We start from the raw sequence: 22,068 nt of genomic DNA, 5'->3' as shown, positions 1-22,068 counted from the left end.
TTTGCGAAAATAAATCATAAAATTTCGTAAGTCTGAATTTGAAAGACAGCCGTGGCGGTAAAATGCCGAAAAATTTATTTTTAAGTGGTTTTACATCATCCTAATTAGTATTGTTATTTTGTAGATCTGAATCAATTTACACTGGAATGTCATATTTTTAGAAATTATTTAGATTATCTGAGTTTGAAGGGCCGAGAAAATTCGTTTTACGCGGAAAAATTTCGTATTTTTTACAATTTTACACCAAATATCAGAATTTAAAGGGTTTGGTTGCGAAATCTCTATTTACACGGAAATAGAGATTTCGCGATACATACTATAGTATTTTTATGAATTTAAAGGGTGTGAAAATTTGATTTATCAAAAATGTGTGGTATTTTTACGAATTTGCTTTAAATAACTGAGCCGCTGCTGTTTTCGGCTGCGAAAATTCGATTTACACGGAAATAATTCATATTAATACGAATTTACTCGAAAGATACTACCCGAATTTGAAGGGGAGGCTGAGGAAATCGATTTTTGGCGTCTTTTTTAATATGTTTTATAAAATTTCGAATTACATGGGAATTTGTTATTTCGAAATTTGATTTTCTTGTCCCGTGGATTTCGAATTAACGAGGTTCTACTGTAATAGAGAAGATCATTTCGTCTGTCTTTTTGCTGAGCGAAGACCTCAAATCACCCTTGTATTAAAATCAGGAATTTTTTAATAAGCTCCTTCCCACCAAAAGATCAAATTTGATCGTTTAAAAAAATTAATGTCATAATTAATGTAATGGTTCCCTGAATCCCATAACCGTATACCTGTTGATTCCTTGTTGCTTTTTACACAAGGAACATTACTATCCTGTTCAAAACCTTCTTCGGAATACTTTTGGATGTTTTGAATGCTCTTCATTATCATAATTAATGTTATTTTTTTTATATTATAGAAACAAACAGTACATGATTTACAGAGATGAAACAATATACAGGAATAAGATACTTCATGTTGAGTACCTATGATATGTTTCCTTGTAATGTTTGATAAGTGGTATGTTTATTCCTTAATTACCAGCTGACGTGTGTAGTATATAGGAGTGTGTGTAATGTATGTGTGAGTGTTTGTGTGTGTGTGTGTGTGTGTGTGTGTGTGTGTGTGTGTGTGTGTGTGTGTGTGTGTGTCTGTATGTATGCGCATTGAACAGTTTAAATTATCGACATGATGCCACATTTGAATTTGGGCAGTGAATCCGAAACAATGTCAATGTTAGAGTTTAGACAAATATTATTTAGAGTGTGAAGAGCTCGGTTAATTGGCGAATTAGATGCTGCATTTGTTTTATAATTAAGCGTGTGGAATAGCACTGTATGTCGTGTACGTCTCAAAGGTATGTTGAAGTTAATAAGGGACAGAAGTTCGGTACAGTCGATGTCATTGTTTATAAATCTGTGTATAAATTTTGAGTCGGCTACCACTCGTCTTTGCTGCAAAGTTTCAGATGTACACTCAAAGTTATTGTTGAATTTGTAGGTACATAATATATTTATACGACCTATTAACGATATAGTCAATGTGCTTATTATATATAAGTTTGCTATCAAGGTAAACGCCGAGGTCTTTACATTCCGTTTTAGAGATGACAGGTTCATTGTTGAGTGAATATGAGTACTTAATTACGTGTTTATTTCTGGTGAATGTCATAGTGTGATATTTAGAAACATTGATATCTAGACACTTTGTAACGCTTCGCAGTCCGAAAGAGATCGAATAACTTTGAATATTTTCATGTCATCGGCATATAGTTCAATGTAATTTATATAAATGTTGAACATTAGCGGACCTAGGTAGGACCCTTGGGGGACACCAGATTTTACCTCGATAGATTTTGAGAAGACACCGTTGATTAAGATTACCTGATTACGGTTACTAATGTAAGATTTAATCCATCTAAGCAGGTCACTGTGTATACCAAGTAGGACGAGCTTTTTTAAAAGAATTGAGTGTATTACGCGATCGAAAGCCTCAGAGAAGTCTGTATACATAGTATCAACTTGCTGTTGTTCGAGCGTTGTTTTGAGATGACTGGGACAAGTCAATCAAGACAAAAAAAACTCACTGTCAGAGAGTTTTGGAAAGATTACTTTCACATCGTTACTTGTCTCAAGATGATTGACAAGGCGTGGGAAGGGGTTACCAAGAGGACCCTCACTTCGGCTTGGATGAAACTTTGGCCAGGAGGTGGCAAATTTATTCAATTATAATGCTATGTCACATTTTCACCAAAGTTTGAAGCGTCGGCAAAAACAATGGTAAATTATTTATGTTGAATATTAATACGATTTTTTTAATTGTTTTTGCAAATCGACATTGAATTCCAGGTTGCTCCTTAACAATTTATAAGTATGTAGTTTTATTTGAATAAACATAAAAACAAAGAAAATTGAGTATTTTTTGCCGTGGAATGCATTATCGTATTTTACATAGATTTTTATGGGAAAAATTTCATATTAAATAGTAGGAAATTTGTGATCATCTAGCTTTAAAATGAAATAATGGTTACATTATTGTTGTGCTGATTTCCATCGGTCACGTGAGGCAGCGTGGTTGCCACTCCGATCTGGTTAGAGCCGTAAACCCTGGCAGCCTGACCTTGATGGGCTAGGGGCTGGTGATGGTAGTTGGAAGGTCCCGAGGAGCCCTGGTGCTGTTGATGCTCGTGCAGGTCACCCCCCGAGGACCCCGCGTGATGCTCCTGATGGCCGTTGCGGGAGAGATGCATCTCAGCAAGTTGCTCCTTAGCATCGGCCTGGAAGGATAAATTCATTGTAATTAAACGTAGAATAAAGAAGAACATAATAAATGCTGTGTAATTACAGGGGGGGGGGTGGTACATAAAAAACAAAAAAAAATGCTCACAACCTGATTAGCTGTTGGGACAGAGAGCTGGATAAGTTGTAAGTTCAATATTGTTGATTTTTATGAGAAAAAAAAAGTGTTTTATGTATAGTGATATGCAATAAATAAATAAATACAGCGTATGAGCCAATAATTTCAAAATACGTTTTTTTTGGCATTTTTAGTTGAACAGCACAAGCCGCATTGATTGGTGCTTTCAATTTTTTAAATTGACCAATAGGCTGCTTGTACTCTTAAAGTCAAAACACAAATGAACCATCCCCAGTACATAAGCAAGCAAGAGCGCAAATATCCCAAGATAGTATTTTTCCTGCCTGAAAATTTTTTTACAGTATTATACTTACACGAAATATATAAGAACACATACCTGATACTTAAGCAGTCTCTTCTGCTCTTGTAAAGCAGCTGCCAGCCGCAGTTGCGATATCTCCATGTTCGCCTTTAGTTCGTTCTGCCACAGGTCATTGTCGCTGTACGCCGACACGCTGCTCTGAGCGGAGGGGGGGCGAGGGATAGCCTCCTATAAGGCATGCAACGTCAGGGTTACCACAAATATAATTATCACAATAAAGGGGTCAACACTGATTCCAGTTTGATAGGAAGAAAGGATAGGGTTTCACAACATTGAACATGTCCCAACACAAACAAAATACATCAACACCGTCTCTGAATTTCTTGCATCTCTCTGCGAATTATAAATCTGAACTAATTAAAGTACTATATATTTAAAACTGAGACTGTACATTGCATTGTTTGTCGAACATGGCACCAAACTTATATCAAAAATACATTCAATGTTTTATCTTGCGTGTTATTTGAGTATGTTAAAAAGATTTAATCCAATCCAATCAGGTCATCACACAATTGGTGACACGAAAACACACATCTTGTGTAAAACCAACATTATTTGTATATACACTTTCAAAAAGAGGCCAAAACGTTAGGTTTGCAAGACATCAAGGTTAAGAAAACAATTATACACAAATATTTTAGAATAAAACAGCTGACAAGAACATCTTTGCTTTGTTGAACATGTCAGCCTGCATTGGTATAGCAATGAAATTATCAAACATTTCAGTAATGCAGAAGTGATATCTATTAAGCGTTGATAATGATAAGAAAATCAAATTACATTTGTTATTTCAAATAATATCAATTTGTTTTTAGTATCTATGACAATAATATAGCACATTATATACCAACTGTAAAAGGGCAGAAGGGAATATGTAACACTTTTTATAAAGAGAATAAGGATTATAATATGTTAATTAATCTGTTAAAATCGAATGGACTCTTAACTTAAGATATTCGGCTTGTTCTCTCTTCATTGCATTATAAATAAGTCATAAACAAATTGGTAGGTGTCCTTGCTCTTTTGTTGTTAAATGCACCTTGAAAATGATTTCTAGCATTTAAATGTCACCCGGCACATCCAGTTACATCTACCTTGATAAGATTTTAAAATTAAGGTGAAATTAAATATTTTTTTAATTTATCACTATCACTTATATAATGCGTATTTCCTTTTGTCAGAATACCAAGAAGGTGATTTACGTGAGGCTACTTTCCTTCTGACTTTTCAGTCAATATTGTTGGTCATTGAAGAACAATTATTTTTTGTGCTAACAACGGTTACGGTTAAAGATCAACATACCTCTAACTTGAATTAGTGAATCTAAAAACACCTACAAATGAAACCTTAACTATCCAAAAGTAATGTTTGCGCATTTATAAGGGTTATTGTATCATTGTATCATGCAAAAACACAGCAACCAAACAGCAAAACAAATCAAACATCGGTAGCGGGAATTGTCCAAGCTTTGAGTACAGCTCCATCAATAATTCACCTGGTCTTTCAAGCTAGATTCACTGGCTTCCGTTACATTGGTGATAGTCACACTATCGTTGGACCTCACAGGAGTCCAATCCTTCAGAATGGACACTTCAGAATCTTGATTTTGAGAAGACTCCGAAGTCTTTGCTGTTTCAGGTTCGTGGCATACAGCCTTAGTCTCCAGGATGCCTTCATCTTCATCGTCTGACCATTTATCACCATATGCTGTTAGTATGTCTTCCAGCTTTTTCTCGCTGTCTTTGAGGTGGCTCAGGGTTGCCATCAGGTCTGCGACGTCGCTGTCGACCTCTTCCCTTTCACCTCTTTCAGGCTCCTGGCAAACACTCCCAACCGTCCCCATTAGCAAATCGTTACAGCGCCTCAACGAGATCAGTCTTGTTCGTAACTGTACAACATCAAATTTATTTCACGACGTACATTATTCAACTGGTTGAAGTAAGGAAGTTGTTTAATTCTATAGATAACATTATAATAACATGATAATATTTCCTATTACAGTAGAACCCCGTTAATTCGAAATCCAGGAGACTTAATGAATTTTCATGTAATTTGAAATTTTAAGAAAACAAAAAAAGTGGCGAAAACCAAGTTTCGCGGCCGTCTCTTTAAATTCGGAATAGGTTCTTTGGTGTAAATTCGTAATAATACGACTTATTCCCGTGTAAATCGAATATTCGCAACTGATTTCCGTCGCGGTCGGCCCTTCAAGTTCAGTTATTCAAAGTAAATTCATACTAAAACGAAATATATCCAGTTTTTCGCAGATTCAAATTTTCAAAGTAAAATCGTAAAAATACAATATATTTGATCATAAATCGAAATTTAAAAAAAAGTCGTACTTCGAATTTAAAAAACATTATGTATTAAAATAATTTTCTGGCGAAAATTTCAATTACGCATTTTTTCGAATCACTGGGGTTCGAATTATCGGGGTTAGGTAGTGATAAGAATACAATAACTTGGGTCAGGTTAGTAATATAATATAATAACAATTTTGGTAGCCATAGCTCTAGTATTTCAGTAGTTGGCTTTTTATGCTTATTTTATATTTATATTGAGAAGTTGTGAATGATGAATACATGGAGCAGGCGAAAGGGTTTGTGTATTTGGAGAGAAGAAGTGGAAAGGCTGATAGTGATAATGAAAGAAGGGTAAGAGTAGGTACATAACTCCATTAATAGAGGACTGAACAACAATGGAGTGTGGGTACCTACCCTGATGTATGGCAGTGAGGCATGGAACTGGCAGAGGTGTATGTGTGGTAAAACCACGTATGATAGTGTGAGAAATGAGTAAGATTAAGAAAGGGACATTCAGATGGTTTGGGCTAGTGATGCAACAGAGCTCTGCTTCCGCTTCTGCAGAAGTTCCGCAAGTTTTTCACTTCCGCTTCCGCTTCCACTAAGATTTACTTTTGACATCTGTTTCCGTTTCTGCTTCCGTTCAGACACTTCCGTTGCATCACTAGTTTGGGCATGTAGAGGGAATAAACGAAGAAAGGAGTGTAAGGAGAATATATGACTCAAATGTGAATGGTAGAAGAAGTCAGGGACGCCCAGATACTTGAGTTGGGCCATGTCAAGAGTCAGAATAATAGAAGAGAAAGAATGTGAATGGGGCAAGGAGTGTGTGCCAAGACCGAGTTGTTTGGCGGTCCTTCCTCTCTGCCTCCCTTGCAGAGAAACAGTGTGATGGTTAGTTAGTTAGATAACCCAATCCGACTCATAACATTCTTGAGAATTCATGGCAAGATATGGCACTGGCGCATCTCTTCAAAGTAATACTTTAAGTTTGAATAAAGCCCCCCTGCACGCTACTATAAGTTTGTTGGGCAATCTGCACGGATGAGCTTCAGTAAATCTGATGGGGGAATGGCTCACCTCATCCTCCGAGTTCCTCATGCTGTCCACGAGGGTGGAGGTGACACGGATGTACTCTCGGATCTGTCCGAGACGCTGCTCCACACGAGCCGTGTCAGGGCAGGCGGCCACCATGCTGTCTCCGGTGGAACGCGCAGCCTCCGTCCGCGGGAGCTGATCATGGAAAACATCTCGTTGAAAATATCGATTCCATCAAAAAACAGAAAAGTTAGGAGAAGTGAAAAAAAAATACCTAACTAAACTAATTTAACCCCTAACCTATTTTTTTTTTTTTTTTAAAGAAAGACAAACATTCCCGGGTTACGAATAACCCAACAATGTTTGAAAATCTCCTACTACCACCACAGAAAGCCGAAAATGTTGCTTGTGTTGTGATGGAGGACTTAGCCAGCCGAGGAATCGAACACGCGACGCTCGGGTGAGACCCAAGCGCTATGCCCACTCAACCACTGACCGGTCATTTTATCTGTTCTGTTCATATTCTGTTTGTTCTGTTCTATTATTTTATCTGTTCTGTTTTGCCATCGTTCTGTTTTATCCGGTTCCCGAAAATATTGCAGAAAGAACTCATTATCATTGGAATTGTTGACAATTTGATTTTATTAGTTGTGGCAATCCAATTATTTTGGAAATCTGCCGACTTAAATTGGTATCATACAATTTTAATATTAATTCTATGCAAATAACATTAATAAATACACATCGTCACTATGGTTTGACAAGGTTCTAACTGACAATTTGGACCAAAATAACCTTTGAATGGGAAACCGTTTCTTTAGCTCATATCTATGTCCAAAAGTAATTCTGTTGAGTATTAACAAAGTTAGTAATGTGCCAGAGTTCTAATATCAGACTTTTATTTTTAATTTATTTTGACAAAGATCTGTTCTCCAACTTTCTGACATCATCTTTAAGAAATATAACGGGCAATATGTCAGATGCCTGAAGGGTTAATAATAATGAAAATAAAGACACAACAAAACTTTGAAACAAACCATTTTGTTTCTAACTGTGAGTTAGGAACAAAATGTCAGTTGAACAAGGATCAAAAAGGACGTTATAACCTTGTAAAATTATATACGAGGGTGATCTGAAAAGTTTCCGACCTCAACGCAAAGATGGCGGTACTCGTCAATAAAAGTTAGTGAATGTAGTTGTGCATCTTTTGACAGTTACTCACCAAAGTTTCGGCCATTTTGGACGTGCAGTTTTTAGTTTACAGTCGTTTGAGTGAGTCGATGTGTGTGTTTTCGTGAAAATGGAAAAAATTGAGTATAAAGCTGTTATTAAATTTTTGTTTTTGAAGGCAATACGCCTACGCAAATCAAAGATGAGTTGGACTCTGTGTATGGGGACATCATTTACCACAGTGAAATTTTAGTAAGCTGAATTTAAAAGTGGCCGTAAGAGCATGGGAGACGATGAACGTTCAGGACGTCCAAAAACTGCAACTACTAACGATAACATTGCTAAACTTCACCAAATAGTGTTAGACAACCGCCGAATTAAAGTGAGAGAGATAGCAGAGGTTATGAAAATGTCCAAAGAACATGTCTGTCACATATTAAATCAAGATTTAGACATGAGAAAGCTGTACAGAAAGCTGTTGGGTGCCGAGTTTGTTCACGTTAGACCAAAAACGTGTTCGAATGAACATTTCCAACGCTCTGTTGGCGCAGTTTAGGCGCAATAAATCCGAGTTTTGGTGCCGATTAATTACTGTAGATGAAACTTGGATACACCATTATACGCCAGATGAGGAGGCAATCACCTTTGTGAACAATTATTTTGCAGAGAAAAACGCCGACTACTATTTGGACGGGTTAGAGAGATAGGAGAATCGCTGGGAGAAGTGTGTAGAGTTACAAGGAGACCATGTAGAAAAATAAAGAAAAAAATTCTTGTTTCATTGTTAGGTCGGAAACTTTTCAGACCACCCTCGTATTGTGTCCTTGCTGGTCGAACTTGGTTCTAACTTCACAAGTAGGTATGTTCAAGAATAAAAATATACATCCAATTTGTACATTTATTTTCTTTGTTTGTAGTGAAGAACTAAAATACTATTAACACATTAGATCAAACCATAAATTTAGCAATTGTTATGAGAAATTGACATTGTAATGTTTGGAACCCCATAACTCAGAATAAGGTAATGTTCAGTTACAACCTTGTCAAATTAAAGTGATGATATACAGTAGAACCTCTCATAATGAGCTTCATTCGTTCGTTATGTGAAACACTCATTAAACCAAACAATTTTTCCCATATAAATCAACTAGCTGACATGTAGTCGGTGATGCTCGACTTTTCTCTACTTTCAATAAATAAAATATCCTTGTATTATATATATAAACCTTCCGGAAGAAATTCTCTAAAACTCTAAATGATACTAAAAACCCTATCACACTCCGTTGCATAGTTTAGAAGGACTAAGCTCACAAACAGAGAAGCGGATAGTGACTTTGTTTATACTATTTAGAGATGTAAAATACTATAATGCATTCCATGCCAAAAATACCCAATTTTTTTTACATTTATTTAAATAATTACGTTGCAACAGTTTCCCATGCTTTTAGCATTTCTCTTATTGCGCCAGAAAACTGTTGCTCTGCTACTTCCTCCTCCTCCACTAACAAACTCACCTCCATAACTTCTTGGTGTGAAACCAATGCAACTCCATAAGCTCTTCTGTGGTCAGCTCTTGAGTGTGCTCTTCCACAAGCTCATCAATATCATTGTTATCCACCACATTTGACAACGCTCTTTGTCTAAATTTTCACAAAAAGTTAAAATATTATACCATGTTATGTTCCTGTTGATTCTGCACCATATTCTCATTGCCGTGTGTCTGGCCGTTGCCGCCATTCTGGTAGACAGAATCATGGGGATCGTGGGCGGTGTTGGTGGGCTTTGGGCCGCCGCCGGCCGGGTGGGGACACACGGGGGCTGTGTTACTGTAGGAGCCCTCGCGGCTCGACGAGGAGCCCCGCACGTTGTTCCTCGCGCCCGAACCCGAACTATTCTGAATGACGAAATATACAATTTAGACTATAATTAATATAAGATAAAATATTTATTTGTAAATGTCTTGTAATTTAATAATTATCATCCATTTGTTGGCTATTTGATGGCCTCTGTGGTTGAGTGGATACGAAGTAAATTCATTCAAATTAACTTATTTAGGGTTATTTCATAATAATTTATTAATTTAAAAATAATACATAGTATGTTAGCGGCACGTTCCAAGGCGGTAGATACTTTCAGTATCTCCCTGGAATTAAGGTACTTCCCCACCTTCCTCTTCCCATCTCCTTCATCTTCCCACTACCTTCAGCATCACAACATAACTCAATTGGGGATACCATAGTCTCACTGGCTCCAGACGGTTGGGAGGAGTTTATTATTGTGACTTGTGAAAGTTGTTTCAGAGTTCAAAGCCTATATCAAACTGTATCAAAAAGGGCTAAATGTATTTTAGTTTCTTAAATCCTTTAACCCTTGGTGTACGCAAGCTAATTGCGGCGCTGTCTATAGTGCTTCAATAAAATAAGAATTTATGAATATTTATATTACGTACATAAAGAGAAATAGACATGGATAACCTAGTATTATTATACAGAGCTATTGTTTATGAAAGTTGTGTTTATTAAAAAGTACACAATCCAGGATTCAAATTCGAGTCTGCGCACACCAAGGATTAATATTTATTTATTTATTATTCATTGGCGCCCTATCAGGCTTTTACAAAGGAAATTGACAATTTATGTGTGTAAGTGTAACATAATACATGAATAATAGCTAACTATATACATAAGTTACTAACTCAGTCTAGTTTCTGCTGCCGTGCAGCTCGCACGGACAGAAATTTCGATAAACTCAGTAACCACAAACCACAGTGATACCCAGTTTAACATATTGTTGTTGCAAAAATAAAGCAGGCTGGCTGCGTTTAGTCACCAGACAGCCCGCAAAAAAATAACTCATTATGGACCGAAGTGTCCAATCATTAATTGACTCAATTAAAATTGAAATTGGAAAATGCTCATCTGTCAAAGAGGCAAAACAAAGAAGTAACATAGAACAAGATATACACCAGCTAGAGGAAATATGGTGCAAGGAAAAACTTCAACTACAAGAAAAAATAATTGAGCTACAAAATAAACTTATATTAAATGAAGAAAAACATTCAGAAAAAATTGAAAATTATTTAAGGAAAAAAAGGAATCAATTAATACAACGTACAACAAGTCAACCCTCTCAATACCTATACCAGAGGCCAAATACTCATTAATAATTGCAAGTGAAAATACTAATACAACTTCTGATGATATTCGAGACATGATAGTTAAAAAAATTAAAACATCGCATTTGGGGATTGCAGTAAATGGAGTACAAAAAGCATCAAATAAGAAACTAATCATCTCTTGCCCCAAAAATGATCACGCAAAAAAACTAACAGAAGAAATAAATATAGTCTTCAAAAATAATTTGATCGCGAAAGAATTAGAAAAAAAAAATCCTAAACTATTCATCAGAAACCTACCTATCGACCTATCAGAAGAAGAAATAATAGAATCATTAAAAACCCAAAATGATGGAATTAAAATCATCATGGATGAAAATCCGAAAAACTCAGTAAAATTAGTAAAAATGCTTAAACCAAAAGGACAAAACAATCTTACAAACTATATAGTCGAAACAAGTGGAAAACTTAGGAAATATCTCATTTCTAAAGAGAAAATTAATATTGGATACCACAGAGTGCGGGTGGAGGATGCTAATCCAATAATGCAATGCTTCCATTGCCTGAGATTTGGAAATTCAGCTGTCAACTGTTTTAATAAGGACAAGAATGCTTCGTGCCTGCACTGCGCCATGGACCATCCTTGGAAAGACTGTCCCAATAAAAACAAAGAAGAGAAATGCAAAAATTGTGATTTCCAAAACAACACTTTCAAGTCAACAAACGATACAAATCATAAAGCAAATAGCAAAAATTGTATGTATTTAAAAAAAATGATGACTATTGCCCAAGGGCGTATAAATTATGAATAGGTATGTACCTACTTTAACATTCTTAATAACTAACTTTAAAATTCTTAACGAGATTAAAAACTCAATACCAAAATTTATATTTTTGTTTCAAATACGCTTGTTTTCTGACTTTTCACACTTTTCTGACTTTTCGCACAATTTAGCTATTAATACTAAAACTTTAAAACAATTGAGAAACATTTCAATGTTATTAATCTACCATCGAAGAGATAACGATTTATCAGTAATATCCAAAAAATATTTAATTAACTATTTCTGTAAAATTTTAAGACAAAAACAAAGCATTAAAATATTAGCCTACTCTCAAAGTGTTAATGTTTGTAAAATATTATTTATACAAAACAAAATTAATATACTACATAGTATGTATCATCTTTATAATATCATCACTAGTAATATAATGCTAAGTTGTTCAATATTGTCACCAAATCTATTTCAAGTCAACCTTGATATTATCCGTGAACATATGCTGCTAATTTATAGTTTGTCATCAAAATCAAATTCATTTTTGACAATTAGTTATAACAATATTATTTCCTTATTTCTTTAAAAATGAATAATTTCTTCACTGAGGAATTAGATAAAACGCTTAATATTTCGGAATATATTTGTCATACTTTAAAAGATTGTAATAAAATCGTGGATAAAATAACAAATTCATTCTCTGTACTCCATTTAAATATCAGATCAATGAAACAAAATTTCAATGAATTTTTACTCTCAATTAATTTACTAAATCATAAACCGGACGTTATAGTTTTAACTGAAGCATTCACCAACGTATACAATAAATTTTGCATACCAGAATATACCTACTTCGCAACATCTTGTGCTATTAATAGAAATAGTGGTATTGTTGTATTTGTTAAATTTTGCCATTCAAACATCGCAGTGGAAGAAGTACCTATGCAGCGAGTTAATTGCTTAGATATTAATCTAAATGTAAATAAAATGTGTTTTAATATTATTGCAATTTACCGAACACACGGATCAAACGAGTACACATTTATGGATGAATTGAGAAGCATTATCTTATCAAAAAAAAATAAACAGAACATAACAATAATCGGCGATTTCAACATAGATGTTTCAAACGAAAATAGTAACAGAATAAAAACTGAATTTATCAATTATATGACGGAAATGAATTTCATATTGTGTATAAATTTTTTTTTTTTTTTTTTTTAATTTTAGCGACTATATAAGATAATTGTTACATACAAAATATAATGGTGAAATTAAGTATAAAATATTGTATTTCTTAGTCCTCCTCACTAGGGGGTCCTGTGCCGAGGCGGACTAAAGTTATTTAAATATGGTTTATTTGTCTTCTATGTCGTTTTTAGTGTCTTCTATGTCGTTTTTAGTGTCTTCTATATCGTTTTTAGTGTTTTCATTAGGGTTTTTTCATTGACCTCTTTCAGCCATATTTTTATTAATGATTTGTATTCATTAGGATTTTTTATTAGTTTTATGTCTTGGGGAAGGATGTTATGGAGTTTTGTTGCAAAGTATGTATAGTTTCTTTGTCCGAATGTGGTTTTATAACTTGGAATATTTTTTATATCATTTTTGTTCGATCTAGTGTTATGCATACACAGTCTAGTAGAGGATTTGTTATTTTTGAAGAGCTTCAATAATATATTTTTGGCATATATTTGCTGTACATTTGGTACGTCAAAGGAATTGAATATTTCAATTGAAGGCGTTCTAATTGGTACTTTCAATATGGTCTTTATGATTCCTTTTTGAATCGTATTCAGGTTGTGTAGGTACGTATGTGTAGCAGATCCCCATCCTATGATTCCATATTCAATTCGAGAATGACATAATAAATATACTAGAGAAATTACGGGTCAACGTCCATCTTGTATCGATCACATATGGAGTAACACTAAAGATACCGACAAATTACACACGATAATATTAAAAAATAATATTACTGATCATCACACTTGCATCTATATACAAAAACTTAATATTAATAATCATATTGATTTAAAATGCAATACTTTTACAAAAAATTCACTAAACCATCATAAATTAAACCTAAAAATAAAAACAGAAACATGGCGTTCCGTATTAGAATCAACATGTGCTGAAACATGCGCAAATATTTTTGATAATATACTATGCAATTATATTACAGCATCAACAGATATTAAAACCATAAAAATTAAATCAAAATTCAAAAAAATAAAACCATGGATTTCACATGGCTTAATCGTGTCTATTAGAAAAAAAGAAGAGTTATATCGCTTGACAAAGAAATTTCATTTAGATAAAAAAATATACACAGATTATAAAAAATTTAGGAACAAATTAACCTGTTTACTAAAAACAACTAAAGAGAACTTTTACAAAAATGAAATTTATGTGGCTAAACAAAATGTAAAACATATATGGAAAACAATAAATGAAATAAATAGTAGAAAAAACAAAAAAACTCAAATTAAAAAAATTAATATCGGAAAAAATTCTATTAATGCCCTAATGGAACCGACAAAATGTGCTAATGCCTTCAATAAATATTTCGCTAACGTCGGACAAAATTTAGCTACACGAATCGATGAAAATTATAAAATAGATAATTTCGAAAAGGACTGTCACAAACAAAATAATCTGTCAGTTTTCAAACCGGTAACAACAGATGACATAAAAAATATTATTAGTGAATTAAAAGGTGCATCTGCACCAGGGTTTGATGGAGTCACAGTAGAAATATTGAAAAATTATAATGAATTATTAAGCATTCCAATTACACACATTATAAATATTAGTTTAAATAGTGGAATATTCCCCTCCGTTTATAAAAAATCTATTGTAACACCCGTTTTTAAATCTGGCAGCCCTGAAGAAATATCAAATTATCGACCCATATCTGTTGTCTCAAACATTGCAAAAATTTTCGAAAAGATCGTAAAAAAGCAACTTTTATACTATATTGAAAACAATAAAATAATTAGTCCTAGCCAATTTGGATTTAGAGAGAAACTAGGCACTCATGATGCCATTGCAGAACTAACTTCAACTATATACCGTGCATTAGATAAAAAAAATAAATGCCTTGGCATTTTCATTGATTTACGTAAGGCTTTTGATAGTATCTCCCATACAAAACTAATTAATAAATTAAATGATATCGGTATTATTGGTAAGGTAAGGTATTGGCTGCAAAGCCATCTAAGAAAAAAAGTAAAAGAAACCAAAAAGTAAAATTAAATAACTCACTTAGCGTAGATGAAACTTTAGAATTTGGAATTCCCCAAGGGACTGTTATTGGACCAATTTTATTTATAATTTACGTTAACCATATGTTTAAATTATCACTTAATGGTAAACTTATATCCTTTGCTGACGACACTGCAATAATTATCGAAAAAAAGACATGGATCGAAATTACCAATGCAGCGAATCAGGATATGAAGGTTATAAAAAATTGGTTCGATGGCAATTTATTATCACTTAACACAGAAAAAACATATTGTATTCCTTTCACTCTACAAGAAGATGTGCCAAATAACCTAATTAACATAACAATTCATTCTAAAAATTGTGTAAATGACGGTACATGTAATACGGACTGCGCGAAACTAAATCATAAATCCAATATAAAATATCTTGGTATCTAGATAAAAATGTTAAATGGAAAGACCATATTAATCTCACTGTTGAAAGAATAAGAAAACTTATCTATATTTTCTATAATATACAAAATATTTTAAATAAGAAAACTATCAAAATTGTTTATTATGCATTAATTCAGTCCTTATTGCAGTACGGGATTATTGGGTGGGGAGGGGCTTTTAAGGCTTCTTTACAGCCAATAATTACAATTCAAAGAATAATTATAAAAATCATCCTTAGAAAACCATATGACTCCCTACTTTAGAGATATTTCAGGAATTCAATGTACCATCTATAACAGAATTGTATAAGAGAATCGCTTTATATCAAATTTATAAAGAATATTTTATTTATAAAATGCACCCCTCAGATAGCATAAGCAATAGATTCAAAACTAATGGCTTAATAGCCATTCCTATGCTTAGAACGACCACGGCTCAGCACCACTATTCATATTTAGGTGTGAGATGGTACAATATATTATTGTCCAAAAATAAAATTAGTGTAACCGAAACTGTGAATTATGAACAATTCAAAAAGTTAATTAAGTCCCTCAAATTGGATAATGATATATTGTACCCCTAATTTTCTTACACTTACTCAATCTGTAAAAAATATATATTAATTTGATTGTCTTTAAAAAAAAACTATTTTTCAAAAATTTTCTTGATATATTGTACCCTTAATTTCCTCACGCTTACTTAATCTGTAAAAAGATGTATTATTTTAATTATCTTTAAAAAAACAATTTTCTAATTTGTGTACCCATGTTAATATTATGTTTGTATTTATTTCAAAAGTTTTTGATTATTGTTTAAAAAATCATTAGAACTAAATGTAAAGACTCCTCCCATAAACACGAGCTCCTGGAGCTCAACTTATGGAGAAATAGAATAATAACGAAAAAATTATTTATAAGTCTGCATATTGTAATCATTTATAATGTTAAATAATAAATAAAAAAAATAAAAAAAATATAACAAACAATTGACCAGTTATAAGTAGCCGAGTAAAAAAATGGATCAGGTTCCCACGCAGGTGTGGTGGGTTCAATTCCGCCGCTACCTAAGTCCTCCATCATTGTACAAGCCACATCTTCCTCTTGTAATGATGGTAGTAGGAGTTTTTCAAATATTTTCAGGTTATTTGTGATCTGGGAATGTTGATCTTGCTCATACCATATTCTGATTAGAGTTTGGCGTGGTGGGGTTCACTATCATGATAGCCGTGTGACTGGTGTGGGGGCTGTGTCCCCCTAGGATGCTGCCGTAGGGGGCGCTTTCCTCGGCACTGTCCAGCAGGTCGCGCTGGCGGAGCACCAGAGTGCGGGGCTGCGGGCGGACTGGCACGAACCTGCTGCCGCCTTCGTGAGTCGTGGAAGAATCTAGGTGGATACATTGATTAGACCACAATAATAGGTGGAGACACGTCAACATAATGCATGCATCATTTTGTTATGTGAATACAGCACAACAGTCCACACTGCTCCCAACCATCTGGAGACAGTGGAATTACAGCATCCCAATGGATAGTGAGCAGAGGAAGGAGAAGGGTAGAGGAAGGTGGGAAAGTACTTGGCTATTCAGATTTAGTCACCAAACAAGGCCAAAAGCCAGTTCAAGCAAAGTATCTATTCTGATTGGTGGTCTTTCTCCAGGGCAATACTGGGCATAGCATCCACTCTGCATAAATATTTAAAGTTTTTTTTTATGTGAATACTGCACATGAGTCATGTCTTCAAAAAATTTCATACCAATTTAAAGAAACATTTTGAAAACTTTTTTTAAAGCTTTTTCTTCCTCACTCCTTCCCCTCCCCAGTACTTTCAGCCCCACAACACACTACAACTGGGGATGCCATATTCTCACTGGTTACAGGCAGTTCAAAGAACCGGACCTCATGTCCAAATTATGTTTCTAGTCTTCTCTTATATAAATCGAAAGCAAAATTTCCTGTAAAATCATAATATTTGTAAGTAGGTACTTAAATACCTACCTACTTAATTAATAATCAATTCACAGTCTATCAATATTTTTTCCATGCAGTGTCAATTAACAATAAACAAATTTAAAGTAGACAAAGAGAACTGCAACGTTCAATACAAAATTAGGTAAGTTGCTGAATTCCGCCTCAACATGCAATTAAAAAAAAAATAACACTAGATTTCAACTTACTTACTACTGGGAATAACTATTTAAGTCAGTGGAGATGTAAAACATAAACAAAATAGGTTTTTAGGTTGGTTAGTTTTTAGATTCTCACGGCCAAAAGCATTTTTGTTGTTTGTTTTTGGGGTGTTATGCTGTGTTGCGCTAACTCCTTCTTTAGCCGACGTTTCGGACAGCGTTGCAGTGTCCATCATCAGGGCAGATCCGGTAGATCCGAAGATGTGTCACATCACACATCTTCGGATCTACCGGATCTGCCCTGATGATGGACACTGCAACGCTGTCCGAAACGTCGGCTAAAGAAGGAGTTAGCGCAACACGGCATAACACCCCAAAAACAAACAACAAAAAAGGTTTTTAGGTTGTAAATTTTTTGGTTATTTTAATAATTTATGCGTATTTCCTAACCTTCAAACATAACTTCGATTGAGAAAAAATGGAATGCAATGCATCTTTTACCATCTCCCCAGACATAAACTAAGTTGAAACCAAGTGCTGTTATTAATTTTTTTGCATAATAAGCGTGAGGCGGAATTCGGAAACTTTATTCAAAATTATTCCAAGTACAATCTACTTGTAAATAATTCAGTTAACATAATATGGTTGTAATACAAAATGTAATACTAATACACTATTTTATACATGTGATAACATTAATTGAGTAATCATGGGAAATATTATATAGACTTGAATACCAACCTAATTCAGCGAAATCATTGTCTGTTGGTATGTTGGTCGGCTTGCGGGATTTGTTCTGTGATGATCTCGTATTATGTTCGGATACTGACAGCCAATCCACAGATGTCTGTTATTGGAAATACAATGTTATTAAACACCCAATTATAAACACAATGTTGCTGAGAGCAGAATGTGAATCATTCATGTGAATTTATGTAAATGTGTTATGGCGAGACACTTGATATACCTATTAATAACAACATTCACAAAATATTTTAACACGTAGGAAGACACGTAATTGTAATTTGTCAAACAAATTGCTAACACGAATAAGAACAGAACTTAACACTGAGAACATATCTCAGGGTGAGCAATTTTGTTAAAAATACAAGTTGGGAGTATTTATAAATTACTGTCATTGTGAAATCCACCATATCTAAGGCTTCTTTTTAACAACATTTTATCAAATACCGTACCTTCAAGAAGGTCCTTTTTATATCAAAATGGTAACTTCGAATTCTAGAACCTGGCCATAGTTACACTGTGTTCTATGCACTGCCTACTAATTTTGGAACATCGTAAGCAAACTTATCTAAATTTAGAAGTCTCGTGTGGCAAAAGCGTGTAAGAGAGTTTGGCATTAAGTCAGCAAAATTCAAACAGTTACCGCCTTTTCAATCTGATATACAAATTGCACCGGTGGAATATGAATTGCACACAATTATACGAAATGCCACCACTGCAAGTTCAGTATGCAATTTTGATGATTCTAAAGTGTCTACAAATATTTTGCTTACCGTCATAATATTTGTAGAGTGAATATCTCTACGGGTAGGTGTGACAACTTCTTGAGGAACATTGGAATTATTTCGAGCCTTTGTTTTAGGCACCGTGCCTGTTTGGCGATCGCTCCCTCCAGAGGCCATAATCGTTTTCAGAATGTAGCTGTAACATGTAACACCCAATTATACATTTTCCTTCATAAACGGATGAAAAAATGTTATTCCATATATGCCGCACTTCCGATTAGACAAAAATGCCACTTTAAACGGTGGTTATAGTTTCCGTAAATATTTTTTACACATGTCCAGCGCAAATTGAAAAGCCACACAAAATCATCATAGAATTCCAACTGTCAAGCTAAAATGAAAATGATCAAAATAAGATCAAAATAGTTGCCTTATATAGAAGTATTATAATTTACTCCGGTAAGCAGGTACCCCTTTCAGGTGAAAGTTTTTTTTTTTTTAGGTACTATTTTTGCAAAAAAATATATTGTCATACGAAAAAGGTATGGTACATGGTTAATAAGCACATTGAAAAAAATACTTTGTCTCAGTTAGATAATTATGAGAAGTAAGTATTTCAGTTTCCGGGAATGGAAAACAAGGCATTTTAATGTTTACGATTGTGCACTTGGCGGCCATTGTTATTGCTGGGAATGTTTTAAGGTTAGTATTATTTCTTCGCTTATTTAACCAAAAACATAAATCTTAGAATTAAAAATTGCTTTTTCATTTGTTTTTTTTTTTTTAATTAACAACCTCTATTTAAAATTGTTATGTCAAAACATGGCGCAGAGAAAAGACATCAGGTTATGCGTTTTTTTAACATAATAGCTATTGAAATTTATTATTTTCCATTTTCGGTTACTGAAAAACTTGTTTCTCATTGTTATCTAATAAATCGTTTTTTTTTAATAAAAATTAATCGTGCCTTATGATCGTTTTAGACCACACCTTTTTTCATCCAGTTTGTCTAATACCCCTTTCTCTCAGGGCGATTTTAGTTGATCAAGTCGGAGTTGAATGACACTTGAAAGCTAATCGACAAGTGTGAACAGCCTTTTATCAGAGTTGATCAAGTTTTTAGTTGCACGACAAAAATTGAAAGCCCGTCTACTTTTGTTGTTCAAGTATGAGTCATCGTTCGATTTTCCCGCCGAATCGAAACGTGTGAACATATGTTTCAAGTCGCTTGCGATTTTTATTTCCCTTCCGGTCATGAAAAAATGTATTAAGTGGTCGGATGACATGATGTTTAGATTTATCGATCTATATCAAAGCCATCCCTGTATTTGGGATCAATAGCAAGAATTTTACAAAAATAAGAATGCCCGTGACACTCCAATTAATAATATTATTTTTGTAATGTCACTGTAACTTAGTAGTTATTATTATTAAATAACAAATATCTGAATGTTTCAAAAAATTATATTTTTTTTACCTTCATAACAAATTTTAGGGCATCAACTACTGCAACGAACACTTCTTTTATAAACAATCATATCGTATTTTTTGGAACTCCGTGCATACATCAGACCTGAAGAAGAATCCCCCGTTGAATTTGTAACTTAGTTTTTGCTGGGACAGCCGCGCGCCTGTGTCCTGTTTTTGGATATTTTCTTGAATCTTAGACAACAGTACATCAAATTGTTCTTCCAAAGTTCGTAAATGATTGCGATAGCCTTCGGTATCTTCTAACGCCGTATAATTAAATCCTTATATTCCATTTTTTAGCCCACATAAGAAGGTTTTTGTGCTTTTTCATATTCTAAAGTTCGTTCCGTAAAAGGTCCGAAATCATAGGGACGCGCGCAGCAATAACTTCGCTTGACGCCATCTTGATTAACAAAATCGGTTCGAGCACTGCCATCTCTATAGAAGGCCGTGCTGTAGAAAACCAACTGACATTCAAAGAGTCCTGTTTTTGGGACTTCGTGGTAGCTTTTTTCTATGCGCCAGTATGGATTTTGTAGGCGTCTGGAAAGTGTGTGCAACTGGAACTGATTGAAGTAGTTATTTTACATTTTACATCACGTTTCTGCAATATTTATACTTCATTTTTGTAAAACAATACGTTGGTGGTTATATACGATCGTCAAGGTAAGACATTTTAAATATATTTACAATTTGAACGTAGTAAATGATGTTTTCAATAACTTTCATAATGGCGGATGACGCTTAGCTTTGGATCTGTACAGATTATCATTAGAAATGGTGTAATTTACTAGATAATATAATATAATCTACATAATAGTACTATGTAATAACATGTGTAGAGCTTTCTGAGAGAATAATAGGGCAATTCATAAGCCGCCACGTTTTTAGTAGGCACTTGGAAATGATACTTCGTTTCAACTCGATTGTTGATTTGTTTTCAAAGTGAAATTTGATTTGTTTTGAAAATACGTAATATATTTACTAATGGATATTATTTTCAGATGCCTCATAAGTGCTGTGTTCCCGGATGCAAAGCAAATTACACCAGTTCTCTGAAGAAGGAAGGAGCGGTTACCATCTTCAAATTTCCAGCAGAGGAAGAACGCAGACAGTCATGGATCAGGGCCATTCCTCGCAAACATTGGATTCCAGGTGCTTTCGCTGCCATTTGCATCAATCATTTTGACAAAAAGGATATTATATCGCACCCTAAAAAACCAAAATTGGCCATCGGATCTACACCAAGTATTTTTAAAGGTTTGCCAAGTTATTTAACAAAGAAAAAGGCACTGGATAGAGTGAATCCCGAAAATATGAAGTTAAAAATAAAACACCGACACGAGGAAGAAGTTGAACTTTTCTTTCAAAGTGACACAATAGTGAATTATAGTGATTTTGTTATAAATATGCAAATAAAAATTAAACTCGGTGAGTGGAATGTAAAAACTATAAATGACATAACATATTTATACGCCACAAACTTTGATAATGTAGATAAACATTTATATTTAAGTTCTCAAGTTGTAGTTGACCATAATCTGAATATCAAAGTATTTGTCGGAACAAATGAACTTTCTCATAGTGAATTGAAGTGATTATTCCCCAAAACTATGATATTGAGTTTATGGTCACAATTAGAAAATTTGTTGGTACGATATCATAATATTAATATAGATGACAATGT

General features: G+C 34.1%; 1 protein-coding gene across 1 annotated transcript in view; it reads right to left on the bottom strand.

Moving 5' to 3' along the window:
• The window catches only part of LOC149408613 (uncharacterized), a 36,507-nt gene extending 17,226 nt beyond the window's left edge, over positions 1-19,281 (bottom strand). Inside the window, exons 1-7 of the mRNA XM_089650549.1 lie at positions 18,960-19,281; positions 18,184-18,289; positions 16,495-16,700; positions 9,435-9,656; positions 6,635-6,787; positions 3,267-3,419; positions 2,544-2,789 (exon numbers count right to left, since the gene is read on the bottom strand). Coding sequence (XP_089506675.1) covers positions 2,544-2,789; positions 3,267-3,419; positions 6,635-6,787; positions 9,435-9,656; positions 16,495-16,700; positions 18,184-18,289; positions 18,960-19,088 — 1,215 coding nt within the window. The 5' untranslated portion in view covers positions 19,089-19,281. The remainder of the gene's footprint in view (positions 1-2,543; positions 2,790-3,266; positions 3,420-6,634; positions 6,788-9,434; positions 9,657-16,494; positions 16,701-18,183; positions 18,290-18,959) is intronic.
• Between the last annotated feature and the right edge of the window lie 2,787 nt (positions 19,282-22,068).

Source organism: Hesperophylax consimilis, unplaced genomic scaffold (assembly GCF_061612785.1).
Source record: "Hesperophylax consimilis isolate HC1 unplaced genomic scaffold, BYU_Hcon_1.0 scaffold_156, whole genome shotgun sequence".
Lineage (NCBI taxonomy): Eukaryota > Metazoa > Arthropoda > Insecta > Trichoptera > Limnephilidae > Hesperophylax > Hesperophylax consimilis.
The sequence above is the reverse complement of the archived record's forward strand: the minus strand, read 5'-3'. Positions and strand labels throughout refer to the sequence as shown.